Raw genomic sequence first — 15095 nt, forward strand, 5'->3', positions numbered from 1 at the left:
ATATATAAAACATTTAATAAATGTTTATAACACACTACAATGTAGTTGTAAGCAGATATAAGGACATTCATTAATTAGTATTTGTCAGCAACTTTTCCTATGACGACATTTTCTATTACTTTTTTTTACTGTGTATGTATGACCTGTTTGTACACTGGCCTCCTCTTACGGGTTCCCACAGGAGTTAGTTATTGACAAATACATTAATAATGTTAATTAATAATGTTAGCACGTTTTTTGCAAATTTGTGCACCTTGAAAATATTGTCGTGCACAAATACCCCTGGTTACTGTATTTTTCAATTTCCTAATTAACAACTGAAGTTCAGTTGAACAAGTTGAATTCCTGAGATGAAAACAACAAAAAAGGAAGATGACATTCAGAGTAAATTACAAGCACAAACCAAAAACATTTTTGTGTTTCGACAGTGAAAAACTAGGAGCAGTGCAGTGCTGCATGTTTCAATGTAACGGCTAGTACGACACATAATACATGTGTTTTGTAGGAAAATACGACATGTATATCAATAAAAGATAATGAATATAGTAAGATCAGCCAACCTGTTTTCATCACAGCAGCGTCTCATGTCAGAAGAATCCGTCTGTGACAACAAATGACAGCAGCACACTGGTGCAGCTGTCACTGCAGCAGCTTTCCAGGTAATGAAAAGTTTGCATTTGACTACAGTATATCATCGGTAGCTGGTCGAGGTTACTGCAGGTAGCTATGCAAAGTAAAAAAGGCCCTTATGTGGATCTAATTTGACTTTCAAAAATATAAACAGAGACTCCATGGTGGGTGGTTTGTGTGAAAACGCACATATGAAACAGTGCTGTTAACTTTACAGGAACGTAATTATCCACTGAAAGAAATCTGAAAGTGAGTTATGGCAGCAGCAGGATAATACGCCTGCACTCTGACACTTACTTTAAAAGGAAACAGTGTGTGAAAATCAGCCCTGTCACATTTCATGACGTCAGATGAGAGAAAAAATCTAAAGACAAATGCAATTTCACTTTGACCTTCACACCGATGAATTTGGGATTGTACTTGCTGCATATTAAGAGACAAAGTAGACACTCAGGCTGGTGTTCAAACTGTAGACTTACCTGAAATACAGCAGGAACTGTTTGGTGGGATTTCTTTTAGGTGTCTTTGGTTAATCAGGGAAGAGAGACAGATGGGGAGAAAAGAGAGTGATGACTTAGCGTGGGTTGAGAGTTTGTATGAAAATTTAGTGAGGAATAGATTTCTGGTTATTCTTGCAATCAGCGCTTAATATTAATAATAATATTGGTCAGTCGGACTTTGGTGATGCCCTGACTTTACCTCTGACGTTTGTTTTGCTTTAAATTTCTCAAGAACTATTATTACTACTATTGGAGGGATTGTGATGAAATTTGGTACAAACATTCCTGGTTCCCAGAGGATGTATCCTAATGACTATGACTATTTCTGAGTATGTGTGTAGATGTTTGTATAGGTGTATTAGTTTCAAATAAAATGTAAATATTAAGATAATTTATAAGGAACACATATCATTTTAGTCAATATGCGGCGTACAATGTCCCAGTCGTGTTGCTCAACTTCCATCTGATGGAGGTTCCTCACTCATCACAGCTTTAGGGAAACTGACTGTACAACCCAAGATCTTTTTTTTTAAATTAGAAAACATCTAATGACATGATATGTTATTGTGCTACATGTAAATGTTGAACATTAGTTTACATGACTTTGTACTACATTGCAAAAATCTATTTCTATGATTTAAATCATTTTTCAGTCGCGGAAACTAAAAATAGGGAGGACAAAAGGATATCTACAAAATCTTTAATCCTTTTTAGAAAAAGGGATTTTCTGTGTTACAGCTGCAATACAGACAAAATTAACTCATTCATAGCTGTAGTAGTGCCAGTAGTAGTAGCTAAACAAGTCAAGTATACATTTACATCCAATAATTCTAATAAGACATCATAGTGCAGATTTTTTTTTTTCATGCATCTGTAAAACTGTAACAGGCTCTGCTGCACTCAAGTCTTTTCTTGAGAACGTCAGAAGATTAAAAAAAAAAAAAAACAAACGAAACAAAAAACCTCTATTGTTGACTGAACATTGTTTGGCTTTGACCTCGCCGCAGCATTTGACAGTGCACATTTAAATTACGTCCTTCGCCACAACGCAAAGGCAATAAAATTATTATTATTATTTATTTATTTATTTTTAGTTCGAGTGCTTTGTGTGTAGACCGTTTTTCCAGCTGGACATGAAACTGTGATATCACACAGTTGTTTCATGCTCCACAAAAGGTGTGAGAGCCTGGGGAAGAAAACTGTCCGTCTCTTCCTGTGATGGCTCGTCGTCTTGTGGGAAGATCAGCCCATTGCTTTCTTTGTGTTGTGGAGGCTGCCTTTGTTGTGCTGAGAGCTATAAGGACAATCAAACGGTAAATATAGAAGATTAAGTAACTGATGTCATCAACTATTCACAACTAGGACTTTAACACTACAGGTTTACATGGTCTTAAAACAGTAGAAGAAAGCATGCGATGACTACAACAGGCTGTAAGGATGCTAATACAGCCATGCTAGCAGGTCTATGAGGCTGTATAGTGGTGCTTAGAACTAAATGCTAACATGAGCATGCTAACATGCTCAGAATGACAATGCTGACATGCTAATGTTTACCAAGTATAATGTTTACCATGTTCACTATGCTGGCATTTGCTAATTAGCACTAAACAGGAAGTACAGCTGAGGCTGATGGGAATGTCAAAGTATTCAGTTGTGACCTGGTGAGGGAGATTGAGGAAAAGTTGGGGGATCACCAAATTTATTACAAATGATCCTTTAGGGATTAATGATTAGTTAATAAAGATAATTTACTCAACCTCATGGTGGTAGTATGTTACCAGCTACAGTCTTATATTTTACTTTCCAATGTGCTGCAACTAACTTCTGAATTTTGTGCTAAAATGATGAGGAACAAATCTCAACATTACTAACATAAGTCCATATTGAGCAGGAATCATTATATCTGAGAAGGTTTCAAATGTGTTTCTTTACCGTCTGTCCCAGAGGAGTCGCACAGCAAAGCTTATTTTTGAGGTGATCAGGTAGTAAACAAAGCAGTTTGTCGAACAAGGGATAGATTGTGCCTGGTGTCACGTCTTCTTCTTTCATAGGGCCTAAATAGAAAACATACATGTTTAAACATCTTAAAATTGATTGTAAAGAAAAGATCTGGATTATAGAAAGCATGTGTGCATGTACGAACTCGACCTACCTGTGAGAAAGCTGACGATCAGGCCTATTAGAATGACTGTGCAGCAGTTGAATGCGCTGTACCACATGTAGGACAATGAATAAAATCTCTTCAGTCCAGAGGGTCGGCTGACGAGCAAAGAGAGATGGTCAACTTGTGAAATGACCACAGTAAAAACAAAAACACACTGTGCTGTCTGCGTACCTCAGAGTGACGTTGCTGAGTGCAATGTGAATGGCGGTAGTCGTCTTGTCTGACAGCAGGATGCCTCTGCAGTCGGGTGGCAGCAGCCTCGAGCTGGAGCTACGAGTGAAGATGTTCCCGATGCCGACCCAGAAAGCCAAAGCCAGACCCGCCCCCAGACCAGCCAATGCTCCCTGGTAACAATAAAACACTTAACTCACATACAGGTGTGATGATAACTGATTTTAATTATCTAACTAAATTAAGTTGTAAGAGGTTTACAGTGTCACAATAACTTGTCTTAATCACAATATCCTGCTATGAGGATTAATGTAAATACTAGGAGTTGACTGCATAAAGATAAACAGACAACATCATTTTAGATGAGAAGGTTTTATGCTAACTAACCAACTTTTTATCTCAACCCACACATCTCTGGGACAGCCCCAACGCAGGCACAGGACTGCAGGACAGTTAGACTCATTGTTGTATTATACAGTTTCCATTACCAATTTTGCAAAGTAAATATATTGCAAACCTGAGAGCTATTCGGCACATCAGTGGCAATGCCAGAAAATATGAATCTGAGCTGCGTATGTAAATTATGAGCTCAATGACTAACATGCCCAACAGCTACAGACTGAAGCAGTAAGAGAGCATTTTCTACATTTGATTCCACGTGTGAACAAGTTGTTAATAATAACTAACACTTGAACAGACATCAGCGTGATAGGAACTACCTAAAATGACAGAAACCATCTTTGGGAAAAATGAATTTGACATATACTTTTAATTTTTTGTTTCATGTCCCATCTGCTAACATGGAAGGGAAGGGGGGGGGGGGGGGGGCTTCACTTTTGGGGAGCGCTTATATCGTCCATCTTTACCGTCCATACAGTCTATGGCCTATGCCCATAACCTGTGATGAGGCCACAAGCGTTGTCATTTTGTTACAAGCCATAATATTGGAAACCACTGCTGTGAAGAGTATTGGGAATTTTAAGTCCATTTTATGATTAAATTTATGAGAATATAAAAAAAAATTGTATCATGATTATTTTGACCAAAATGAGCACAGCAGTAATACAGCAAGATTTCATACTGCATACTGCCTCATGACTAACTACACAACAGATCTCACAGATGAGGTTCAACTTACAATGGAGTTGGCCCACGGGAAGAACATCCCGAGACAAAACAGACCAAGAATAGGACCACCAACCATCCCGAAGATCTTCAAAGCCACCTGGAGTTCAAACATAATGATAGTCGGTGCAAATTTAGCAAGAAATGTTGGTTATTATTTGATCATACAACATTAGAGCTTACCTGTAGAACTGAATTGCCCATTAGGTGAGTGAGATAGGCCATGGCCAGACACAGCAGCCCATACGACATAGCTTATTGAGGAGACACAAGTTGACACTTTAGAACAAATGCGTCATTATCATGCAGCTCTGTATCATGCGTTGCTGAATTTTAAGCTGCAGACAGCTAACCTAAGGCTTTGGACAACAGGGTCGCTCTTGCCTCCGTCATGGCGGGAAAATGTGGTTTGATGAGGTCTTCCATTGTCACAGTGGCCAAAGAGTTAAAAGCAGAAGAGATGGTGCTGCACAGGAAGAGCAAAAGATACACATAGCTTTCATATTTGCACATTGCAGAACAAAAAGTAGTGAAACGTGAGGTTTTTGGTGTGACTGACAGAGACAACAAAAAAGTGCAACAACAAACTTTTACACAACTTTTACTCAAGTCAAACCATGTCACTGACGTCTATGACTTAAACACCTGAAATGTGAAAAGCTAACGGTGTAGTTGCCTGTGTTATTGACCTCTTTACAGCCTCTTCGCCGGTTATGGTGAAAGGGACACAACCTAACTTTGATGCTCACATGTTGCTTGGATGACCATAACAACACGCGCAAGACGGGGGTTACTACCAAGTGTGATAAGTGATTTCACTCCGAAGGGTCAGAGCTAGTGATATTTTGACCGATGCGTACCTGAGAGCTGCACTGAATAAGCATGCAACAAACAGTCCAGGCAGTCCAGGCACACCTTGCAGCATATCCATCACAAAGTATATCACCATCTGCATAAGAAACACATTGTAAACAGAGGGACTTATTGTAAAATGTGCAAATACTCCTGCTTTAGTATTGTTAAGTCTATGAAGCCCTGAAGTTTTTTGAAGAACTCTGCATGAACCTGACTTTCATCCTTCATTTGACTCTTTTGAGATCAAGGAAGCAGAAAAAGCAAGAAAGGAAAAATCATATCCCTGTTTCCCAAAACATTAAGCAGGTGATTCAGTGGACACTAAAAAGGGGAAATGATACACTGAAACTCACCGCATCGCTTGAGGAGATGCCCAGCTTGTCAGAGTAATCCTCTCCACAGTAACGTGCAAACATGACCAGTCCCATCACACAGCTTAGAGCCAGAGCCAGCTGCAGGGAGGGAAACACCATGTAGCAAGACCTGCAGAGAGGAGGGAACGTAATAAAAGTCGTCATTTCTGAGGGCATCTTTTTTTTTTTTTTTTTTTTTTAACTTCACAGAGATCGCTTGCCAATTAATATTTTGAGATTTTAAAAGAAAATTATTTATTGGTCAATATAGTTTTTTTTAAATGAACGCAAACATTTTGATGAGGGCCCCTTGAATTAGTTTTTTAAAGAATTGTGACCAAAATATATAGGGGGGAAAAAAACAAAGTACAGCTGAAGCTGATGGGAATGTCAGTTTTACAAATATTTAATCATAAACCAAAGTATTGATCAACACCAAAGTCAGTAGGATTCATCCTTTGGGAACCATGAATGTCTGGACAGAATTTCATGGCAATGCATCCAATCGTTGTTGAGATATTTCAGTCTGGACCAAAGTGGTGGACAGACCGACCAACTGACTGTCAGTCTATGTTCTCTGGTGGAAACAATAATGGTGACACTGTTCCTAACCTGAAACATATCTTTGGCAATATCTGGTTACTTATTGACAGGTAATTTTAGAGTGAATTCTTATTTATAATGCAAACACACACAAAGAATTTACATGTAGTACCTGTTGTACTCAGTCCACACAGAGCAATCAGCAAAAAATATGTAACATACAGGGACATTTTTATTCTAATATTCTATTATATTCTATTCTGAAAGATTATAGAAGTTTTAAGGGACTAATTTATTTCCTTTCACAGTTAAATGCATTTTCAGTTCAAGTTCAAGTTCAATGTGAAAAACGCTTTGCTTTGGCATCAAAGTGAAAGCGAAACCATGACAATCTACAGTCTGGGTACCTGACAGCCTCTTTCTCTGTGCGCGAGCTGAGATATCTTTGCACCTGAGCCTGGTTCACTCCGTACAGGGACACCATGAGGAAGACCCCGCCAACCCCCAGAGTCCAGAAGGTGTGTCTCTCTGTGGGATCTGGGTTTAGGCTGAACACAAGAGAGAAGATACAGTATGGAGACAATACTTGAATACTTCAGGACAATCCTTCATTCACTAACAGTAGAAGACAGTAGTGACATGTCGTCAGTGACAAGAGTTGATCCTGAGGTGTTTATGAAGTGTTTTGGTGGCATTAGTGCATTTTGGATGTGAGATTAACTGATGTGCTGCGCTGTATGTTGATAAAAACAAAGTGTAGCATAAAGGATAGTCATATTATTTATGTTACATGCTTGCCTGGAAATGTTGGGACATAACCATGTTACTTAGCAATTTTAGGTGCTGACAGGATTTTTATTGTTATGTTTTTATTTGCTCACTTAAAGCATTATCTTTCATGCTTTTCTTATCATTATATTTAAGTCAGTACACTAAATTGCTAACGACGACTGCTCAAGAGGGAGTTGTAATGTGCTGAATTTTAATACTTTCTGTCCTCTGCAATACATTGAGGTGTAGAAAATAAGCAGAGGTTTCCATACACCACCTAAAGGACTATAATCTAAATGCATACAAAAGAAAATCAGCTTTTCTGTGAATTAGATCTGGGATTGATATGGAATAAATGAATCAGGATGCATTTCGTGTACGGCTTTCCCCATCCATTCCTGATGCTGGTCATTCTCCCACAAGCTACAGCATGGACTCACTCCAGAGAAGAGATGCGGTTTCCTTCGCAGATTTTCCTCCAGACTTCAGACACTCCTCCAGTCTGCTGCACTCCCACCACGATGACAGCCAGCTGCCCTGCAAACATCACAACAGTCTGAAAGACGTCTGTCCAGATGACAGCCTTCAAACCACCCTGTTAGGAACAGACAACACACACAGGAATTAATCTGATACATGTAAATATGCTCTTTATTCAAGTACTAGATATCTGTCTCAGTAAACAGTCATATCCTTTATTTTTACCCTTTATATTAATGCATGGTATCTCTAAAATATAGACTTTTCTACAAGTTTCTAGCAGCAAAGTGTATTTCAATAGAATTCAGTCATTCAGTTTTTTGTAGAGAAATACTCCTGAGCTGTCAAGAGAGACACCTCACACAAGGCCTGTTAAGAGAAAAAAAAAAGAGGAGCTGGAAATCCAAAGGACATTCAAATTTTAAGTTAAGATGCATGAAAATGACCTTTAATAACTTACTATTGTTGTGTACAATGTGCACACAAGTCCAGTGGCCAGCACTGCTCCCCATAATTCAAATCCAGTAACTGAAAGAAAACACAGTAACACATTGAACTACAGACCTATCCGATCTATCCAAATTCACTGAGTCAAATATGAGTACAATAAAACTTTTCGTACCTGCATTTAGTGCAAAGGCAGGAGTATATACACAAAGTCCCATATAGATAACCTGTAGTCCAGAAAAAGACAAATAAGAGACTATCTACTCCATGAAGGCGTACAAAACAAAGATCTTGAAGGCAATAAATAGATGCATCTCTTGTATTTTTCAGGCTTTTTTTAGTTTTAGTTTATTATGTGAAGTGTTGCACCCACCGTCTGAAAGATGAAGGTCAAAGTTCCACAGATACGCACTGGTTTGCTGAAGCGCAGTTCAAGATACTGTGAAAAAAAACAACATGAGAACTGTAGGTCAAACAGGGATACACACTATAAATATGAACTCATCTGAATCCAATTCAACCGAAAAAATAAAACTCTGTCGCACCTGGTAAGCGCTGGAGAGCCGCAGTCTGTACAACACTGGAATGAAAACATGGGCAGGAATGAGGAGGCCCAGAACGTAGGCACATCCGATGAACCAGTACTGAGTACCGTGAGTGTAGATTTCCCCCGGTACACCAATAATCGCCACAGCGGACTGGAATGTTGCGATGAGCGACAGTGAAACAGGAAGACAGTGCATGTTCCTGTCTGCCATCAGGAATTCCTGTGTAGTGCGCTGACGCCCCCCGGAAAGCGCATGGTACAGCCCGATGCCCACAGAGGCAGCGAGCAGGACCGCAAATATCACGTAGTCTGTAACAGTGAAATGCTTCTGGTCGGAAGGGTCCATCTTGATTGTCTTTAAGCCTCGGCCGCAGTTGGAGAAGGTTTGGTTCTCCTGCAGACGCTCATTCAGACGGAGGGGAAGCGTGTTTGGCCACACCCATCAGTCAGGAGGCTCCAGCAGCCTTGAAGAAAGTGCAGCAAATTGAAAACACTGATTAAATATATATCTGTGTGTGTGAGAGAGTACACTTTACTGACGTTAAGCCACAATCATCCAAAGTTGTATAACTCTATCCAACCCTGTCTATCATAAAGAAATCTCTTTGCTTGAAAGCCAAAGAAATAAACCTACACACCCCACATAGTTTCCTCAGGCCCTTGTTCCCCCTGAGCTGTTTTTACAGATTTCTGTTCCTTCCCAAGAGAATATGAAATCACTGCTGACTCTGCTGTCACCTGAACTGAACTGTTTGCAGCAGAAGACAACCTCCAGTCTGTATAATGAGACTCAGTGTAGAAAAACCGAGGTCACACAACCTCTGAGTCAACTTTCCCCTGCTTATGTTGATCCAAAAATACTGACGAGTGGTTAGAAATGGGAGGTTCAAAGGGGAGGTGCCCTGCTACTCTGCCATGTCCTGCCTTTATGTGTATTACACCACAAAGTCAACCAGCAGGAAGTGACCTCTGAGGGGTTTGAAGGTCAAAAGCAACAAGTGGAACCAGATTTCAAAAGGAGACAGGAAAAATGATTTTGAACACAAATAATTAGAGCTAAAACAAGTCATTGATTAATCAATTGACAAACATGCACAAGCAACTTTTTTCATGAAAGTTTTTAATCATTTTTTAAGCAAAAAAAGCCAAATATTTGCTTCTCTAATGTGATGATTTGCTGCTTATCTTTGTCTTCTGTGATAATGTTAGTTAGACAAAACAAGGTATTTAATGACGTCACTTTCGACTCAAGGAAATTGTGATCAGCAGTTTTAGCTATTTTCTGTCATTTTAAATATTGATCGATAATGGAAAATAATCCTTAGTCCCTAATCCCTATTATAACATTTTTCATCACTAACATTTATTTTCACTGTCTATTACTATGACGATTGCTTTCTCAATTAATCCATCAATAGTGGTCTTTTAAACATCATAAAATAGTCAAAAATGCCCCTCGCAACTTCCTAGGGCCCAATTTGACATTTTGAAATGTCTTGTTTTGTCTGATCAACAGAACCAAACCAGTGATAAAAACAAACAAACAGAGAAAACCAGAAAATCCTCATATTTGAAAAGCCATGAGAATGATAGGCATTTCTACTTGAACAACAACTCAAACAGGAACATTATGTAATATTAAAATGACTTTTACTTCACTTGAAGACACTGCAGCTGTAACTTTAGCTACATTAGGTATAAATAACCAGTGGTGCTTTTCCTCTACTGATTCAAGTATGGGCTACGTAGGAAATGAAGCCGCTGCATTCAGTGACCCTCAAATATTTGAACAAACTAAACAGCTGCTTAACTGGACTGAATATGAGAAAACGACATTAATAACATGCCTGACATATATTATAGTATCATCGCATGTCTGAAATGTAGTGTAGTGAGAAAGAAATGAACACAGGAAATGAACATGGGACAGACTCACCTTTACACGCCTACGCTCCATGTTGTCCGGGTGAGGCTCACTGTCAATGGCACCATGCTGTTTATTGAGACATTCAAGAGCGCTACGTTACTTTAAAACAACTTGTTTGAATATCATTATGGCTAAAAACAAGAACTGCAGACAATGTAATGGGTGCATTCTCAAGACGATGAACCCTTTATCTCTGCTGTGTTCAGAAAGTGTTAAATTGACCTACCACCAGTATAATCGCTCGGTCCACATGGCGCCATGAGATCACAAATTGTTTTGAATTTTCTTCCGGGGTTGAAACTGTGGGCGGCGCTACAAACAATGACGCAGCAGCCGCCAAAATCAAAAATCCGCAACCTGCAGTGGATATATTCATCTGTGTAGCGACATTATTTAACACAAAATAAAGAAAAATACTTGCGAAACATGGAGGGAGCGTCTACTAGAGGTAACTCCGAGCGTTGGCAGCTAGCTTACCGGAACTGCTAGCTAGCTAGCTAGCTTGTAAAGTAGTTTGTTGTGATGCTCCGTTAGCTTCTGCTAGCTGAAGCAAACACAGTCAAGGCAGTTAATGAGCCGAATATTCACAACTTTAATCTCTGTCGTTTGACAGTTAATAGGATGTTCTGTCACCCGCAGGTGTTTTGAGTCACCTGAATCTGCTGGAAGTTCAGGCAAGAAGCCGTAAAACTAAACCCCAGCAGCAGCAGCAGCAGCAGAGTCGTGCGAAGGAGCTGGAGGCTAAAGTTGAAGCGCTGAAGATCCAGAGGGACCAGCTGAAGGCAGAGATAGACACACACAAGGTGGAAGAACTTGATCTAGTGTGCGGAGTTTATACCGTTTACATGACATACACTCAGCTGTCAGTATATTAGGTACACCTAAATAAAACTAATGCAACTAACACAACAGCTCTACCTTCATCTTCACCAGTGGTGGAATGAAACTAAGTACATTTACTCAAGTACAAATTTGAGGTACTTTTATTTGTAATTTTTCTGATAAACAGAAGGATTATGTGTTACTTATTCCTCCTTATGGTAAATAAACTATAAACTAGTTTATACCCCCTTGGATTAGCTGGAAAATGCATCATCACAAAGCTGAAAACAGGCTGTTTCTCTGAGCTCATGAAAAGTTGACTTTTTAGAGATTCTCACAGAACAGCAATAAAGTCACCCTGTGTATTACTAACTTTTTTTAAAATGCACTTCCTGTTTTTTCTTGTTGGCTAATTTTTTGGTGCTGGTTATATCGTGCTGCCACAGAATCTCCAAAAACTGAGGGCATCTATGGACAAACAGTGTACACACGAAGAAGAGGAGGAAATGGATGAAGTCTCTGAGAAATCACAACTTCTGTGGCTGATGGCCAGACATACACAACTAAAAGACCTCCTGCATGCTCACCACATCATTGGTACTCACTACAAGTTGTTTTATTTACTTATATTTATATTTATTATATATTTGACAGGGAGAAGTTCATTAATAATGGCATCTAATTTTATATATGTGTATATATATATATATATATATATATGTGCCTCTTGTATATCTCAGGATTTATCAATACGTTCTAATCCTCCTTCTCGCACTCTCTGTTTTGTTCACCGTCATCAGGTGGTTATAACGCCATAAAGACTCGTCAAGGTAAAGGAGTGTGCGTGTCTCTGGCGACGGCCTACCAGGGTGTCTACTTAGAAACCTACAACCTGGAGATGGACCTGAAGCCAACGCTGAGGATCAGTCGTCATAACATTCCCCCGTTCATTCCCTTGAACAGCCTGGCTAAACAGAGCGACATGCACACAGACGTGAGGACGTTTCTGGACACCCTCAGCCAGCATCTCAACGCCTTTGTCGGTCGCAAGCAGCAGTTGAAGCTTGTGAAGGTGCCAGACTTTGCTTTTGTTTCGTGTGTGTGTGTGTGTGTGTTAAATAATATCTCACAAAAAGTCTAAGTGAGTTTGTCAGTAGTTGTGAAAGTGGCTGCTGTGACGTCACCTTCGGATGTAAAACGGTTAAACTGAGTGAGTTTCTGCACAGGCCTAAATTGACAACAATATTATAACTACAATAACAAAAGGGGCCTAACCCATCGTGGATTTTGGTGCTGATACCATTGTCAATAAAAAACCATCACATATTAATATGTCAGCACATATGCAAATATTGTTACAATCATTGTTGGCTAAGATCCCTCAGATTTGTTTATTACAAAGTTGTGACAAAGATAATATACAGAGGCAGGACATACAATAATTAACTGTTGAACAGTACACTTTATTAAGTTACGAGTAAATATAACAGTGCATTAGAGGTCAGTTAGTCCACAGAATTCATTGTCAACCATTTTAATAATCGACTTATCATTTCTTAAGCACAAACAACACTGGTTCTATCTGTTGATATTTGATGGTTTTGTCATCTATGATAGTGAACTGATTATCAACACAAGTCATTTAGATATGGCAACTTGGGAAATTGTGATGAGCATTTTGTACCGTCGTCCGACATTTTATAGATCAAAAGATGAACTGAGAAAATAATCAACAGATCAATCAAAAATAAATATAATAGTTGCTGCCATACAGTACACTGAAACAGCACAATTCAAAATCAATTAATAAAATAACTTGAAATGTTATTAACTATAAATATAGGAAGTCTAAACAAATTTACTAAGATTTATATACATGAAAAGCCGCCTACAAAACATTTGCTGCAATTTCTTTTTGCAACTCTGACAACAAACAAGTTTATGACACATATATATCTGTGAAACACCAATATCTCAAACCAATCAAACCCTCTCAGATAATATACTTTTGTGAAATCGTTCTTTACATCATATTCAAGGCTTTGATTATCTTTCATAAGAAGAGGAACTATAATGAGAGCAGGAGGAGGAGAGCGTGCATGTCATAGGATAACACACTGATCTTGTGTTTGTGTACAGGAGCTCCATAAATCTGTGGAAGTGATGGAGAGCAATGTTTTGTGTTCAATACTGGTGATGGTGTTCACTGTGCCGAGAGACAAGACTGCAGTTCTCTGCACGCTGGACTACACTGACCACACCAGATCTCTTCCCACACGAGTCCACTTCGAATGTGAAGGTATGAAAGTTTCCCAACTCTTAACAGATACCTGTACCACGTGTCTGTTCCAATATAATCCAGAATGCCGCAAAAGCTTTGACCTGTAGACACGATGATGGAGGGTAGAACAAAACATTCTCTAATCTAAACAGTGTCTTCATGTAAGCTTCTGTGTGTCTCAGTAGCACCTAATATTAGTCAATTGACAGAAAATTAAGCAGCAACAATTTTCATAATTTATTAGAGTTTTCTGCTTATTATATATATATATATATATATATATATATATATATATATATATATATAAAAATGAAAGAAGCCAAAACTTCCCACACACTGTTGATCACTTTGTTTGTAGTAAAATGAGTTCACGGAAGGTCTGAGGTGTGAAACGTCATTAATAAAGTTCAAGGGATCAACAGCGTGCGGGACTGTTATCACGCATAGGAAAATAATTACTGCAGCCCTAAATTACACATCAGCATTTGGGATGAAAGAGGAACAGTTTTTCCAATAATAAATCAGACAGGGATGTTGTCAACGTCTGTACAGGAAATATTGATGTTTACATATTCAAATGTAGAGTTGCTTCCTTCTAACAAATATGGAAATATGAATCGGTAATATGAACTTAAATTTCCATGTAATGTTTGCTTTTTTGCAGACACGGAGCTTTGTGATTCTCCAGAGTGGAAGAAAAACTGCAGCCTACTCACAGAAACTCCTGTGCACAAAGCTTTGCTAACCATGAGGAAGATGGGGAATATTGTGTAACTTATTCAGAAATAATGAAACATGTACATTCTTATTGTTTATAATAACTTTTTTTCTTGATGTTGCAGTAAAGTAAAGAGAGTAAACCTTTGAGTTCCTCTATGGGGGTTCCACAAGTATTTGCATGTTGCTTTTGTCCTTGAGCTTTTCTATAAATGCCGCCACCCTCTTGTGTAAAGTTTCCCTCTGAAACTGTCTCAGCCGCTCCATTTCCTCTCTGGCTTTCTGCTGTTGCCTGGCCAGCTCTCTTTCTGATATCGAGTCAATAGTTGCGATGTTTTTCATTTCCATGAGAGACATCCTGGACTGGATGTTGCCTCTGCGTCTGACTGAACTGGTGGGTTTGACCGACGGTGGTGGTGCTGATATCGACCGACTCTGCTCCACCAGTTCAGATCCTTTGTCATGATGCTGGGATTTGCTTGAACACAATCTCCTGCCATCAGAGGTTTGAATATCTCTGAGGTGCGTCTCTGTGTTATTGTGTTCTCCGATTTCTTTCATGGCGATGTTGACTGTAGCTTTAGGCTCGCAGACTTTAACCATCACAACTCTTCTCTCTTCATTTATCAGTGAGTCTCTTCTTTGTTGAAGCATTTTGCGAGTGTACCTGTACTGTTTGTCCAACATGTTTAGTTTATGCTGGAGATCCCTGTCCTCCTTTTGGTTCAACACTCTCAGATCCCTCTGCAGCAAACCAGCTCT

General features: G+C 39.1%; 2 protein-coding genes across 2 annotated transcripts; one reads left to right on the plus strand and one right to left on the minus strand.

Moving 5' to 3' along the window:
* Positions 1-1816: 1816 nt before the first annotated feature.
* Positions 1817-10764, minus strand: slc5a6b (solute carrier family 5 member 6). Its single transcript, XM_070920009.1, has 17 exons — positions 10740-10764; positions 10523-10579; positions 8585-9050; positions 8413-8478; positions 8215-8266; positions 8053-8120; positions 7553-7707; positions 6749-6889; positions 5799-5928; positions 5451-5539; positions 4944-5056; positions 4774-4844; positions 4604-4690; positions 3466-3638; positions 3283-3389; positions 3063-3184; positions 1817-2424 (listed from the first exon to the last, which is right to left on the minus strand). The coding sequence occupies exons 3-17, from the start codon at positions 8930-8932 to the stop codon at positions 2278-2280; spliced, it is 1869 nt and encodes a 622-aa protein (XP_070776110.1). The 5' UTR covers positions 8933-9050; positions 10523-10579; positions 10740-10764; the 3' UTR covers positions 1817-2277.
* A 175-nt stretch (positions 10765-10939) lies between these two features.
* cenpo (centromere protein O) lies at positions 10940-14425 on the plus strand. The gene is made up of 6 exons (XM_070921004.1): positions 10940-10961; positions 11153-11316; positions 11782-11932; positions 12136-12407; positions 13475-13634; positions 14281-14425. The coding sequence occupies exons 1-6, from the start codon at positions 10940-10942 to the stop codon at positions 14388-14390; spliced, it is 879 nt and encodes a 292-aa protein (XP_070777105.1). The 3' UTR covers positions 14391-14425.
* Positions 14426-15095: the final 670 nt, after the last annotated feature.

The sequence above is a fragment of the Enoplosus armatus genome, chromosome 15 (assembly GCF_043641665.1).
Source record: "Enoplosus armatus isolate fEnoArm2 chromosome 15, fEnoArm2.hap1, whole genome shotgun sequence".
In the NCBI taxonomy this organism is placed as follows: domain Eukaryota; kingdom Metazoa; phylum Chordata; class Actinopteri; order Centrarchiformes; family Enoplosidae; genus Enoplosus; species Enoplosus armatus.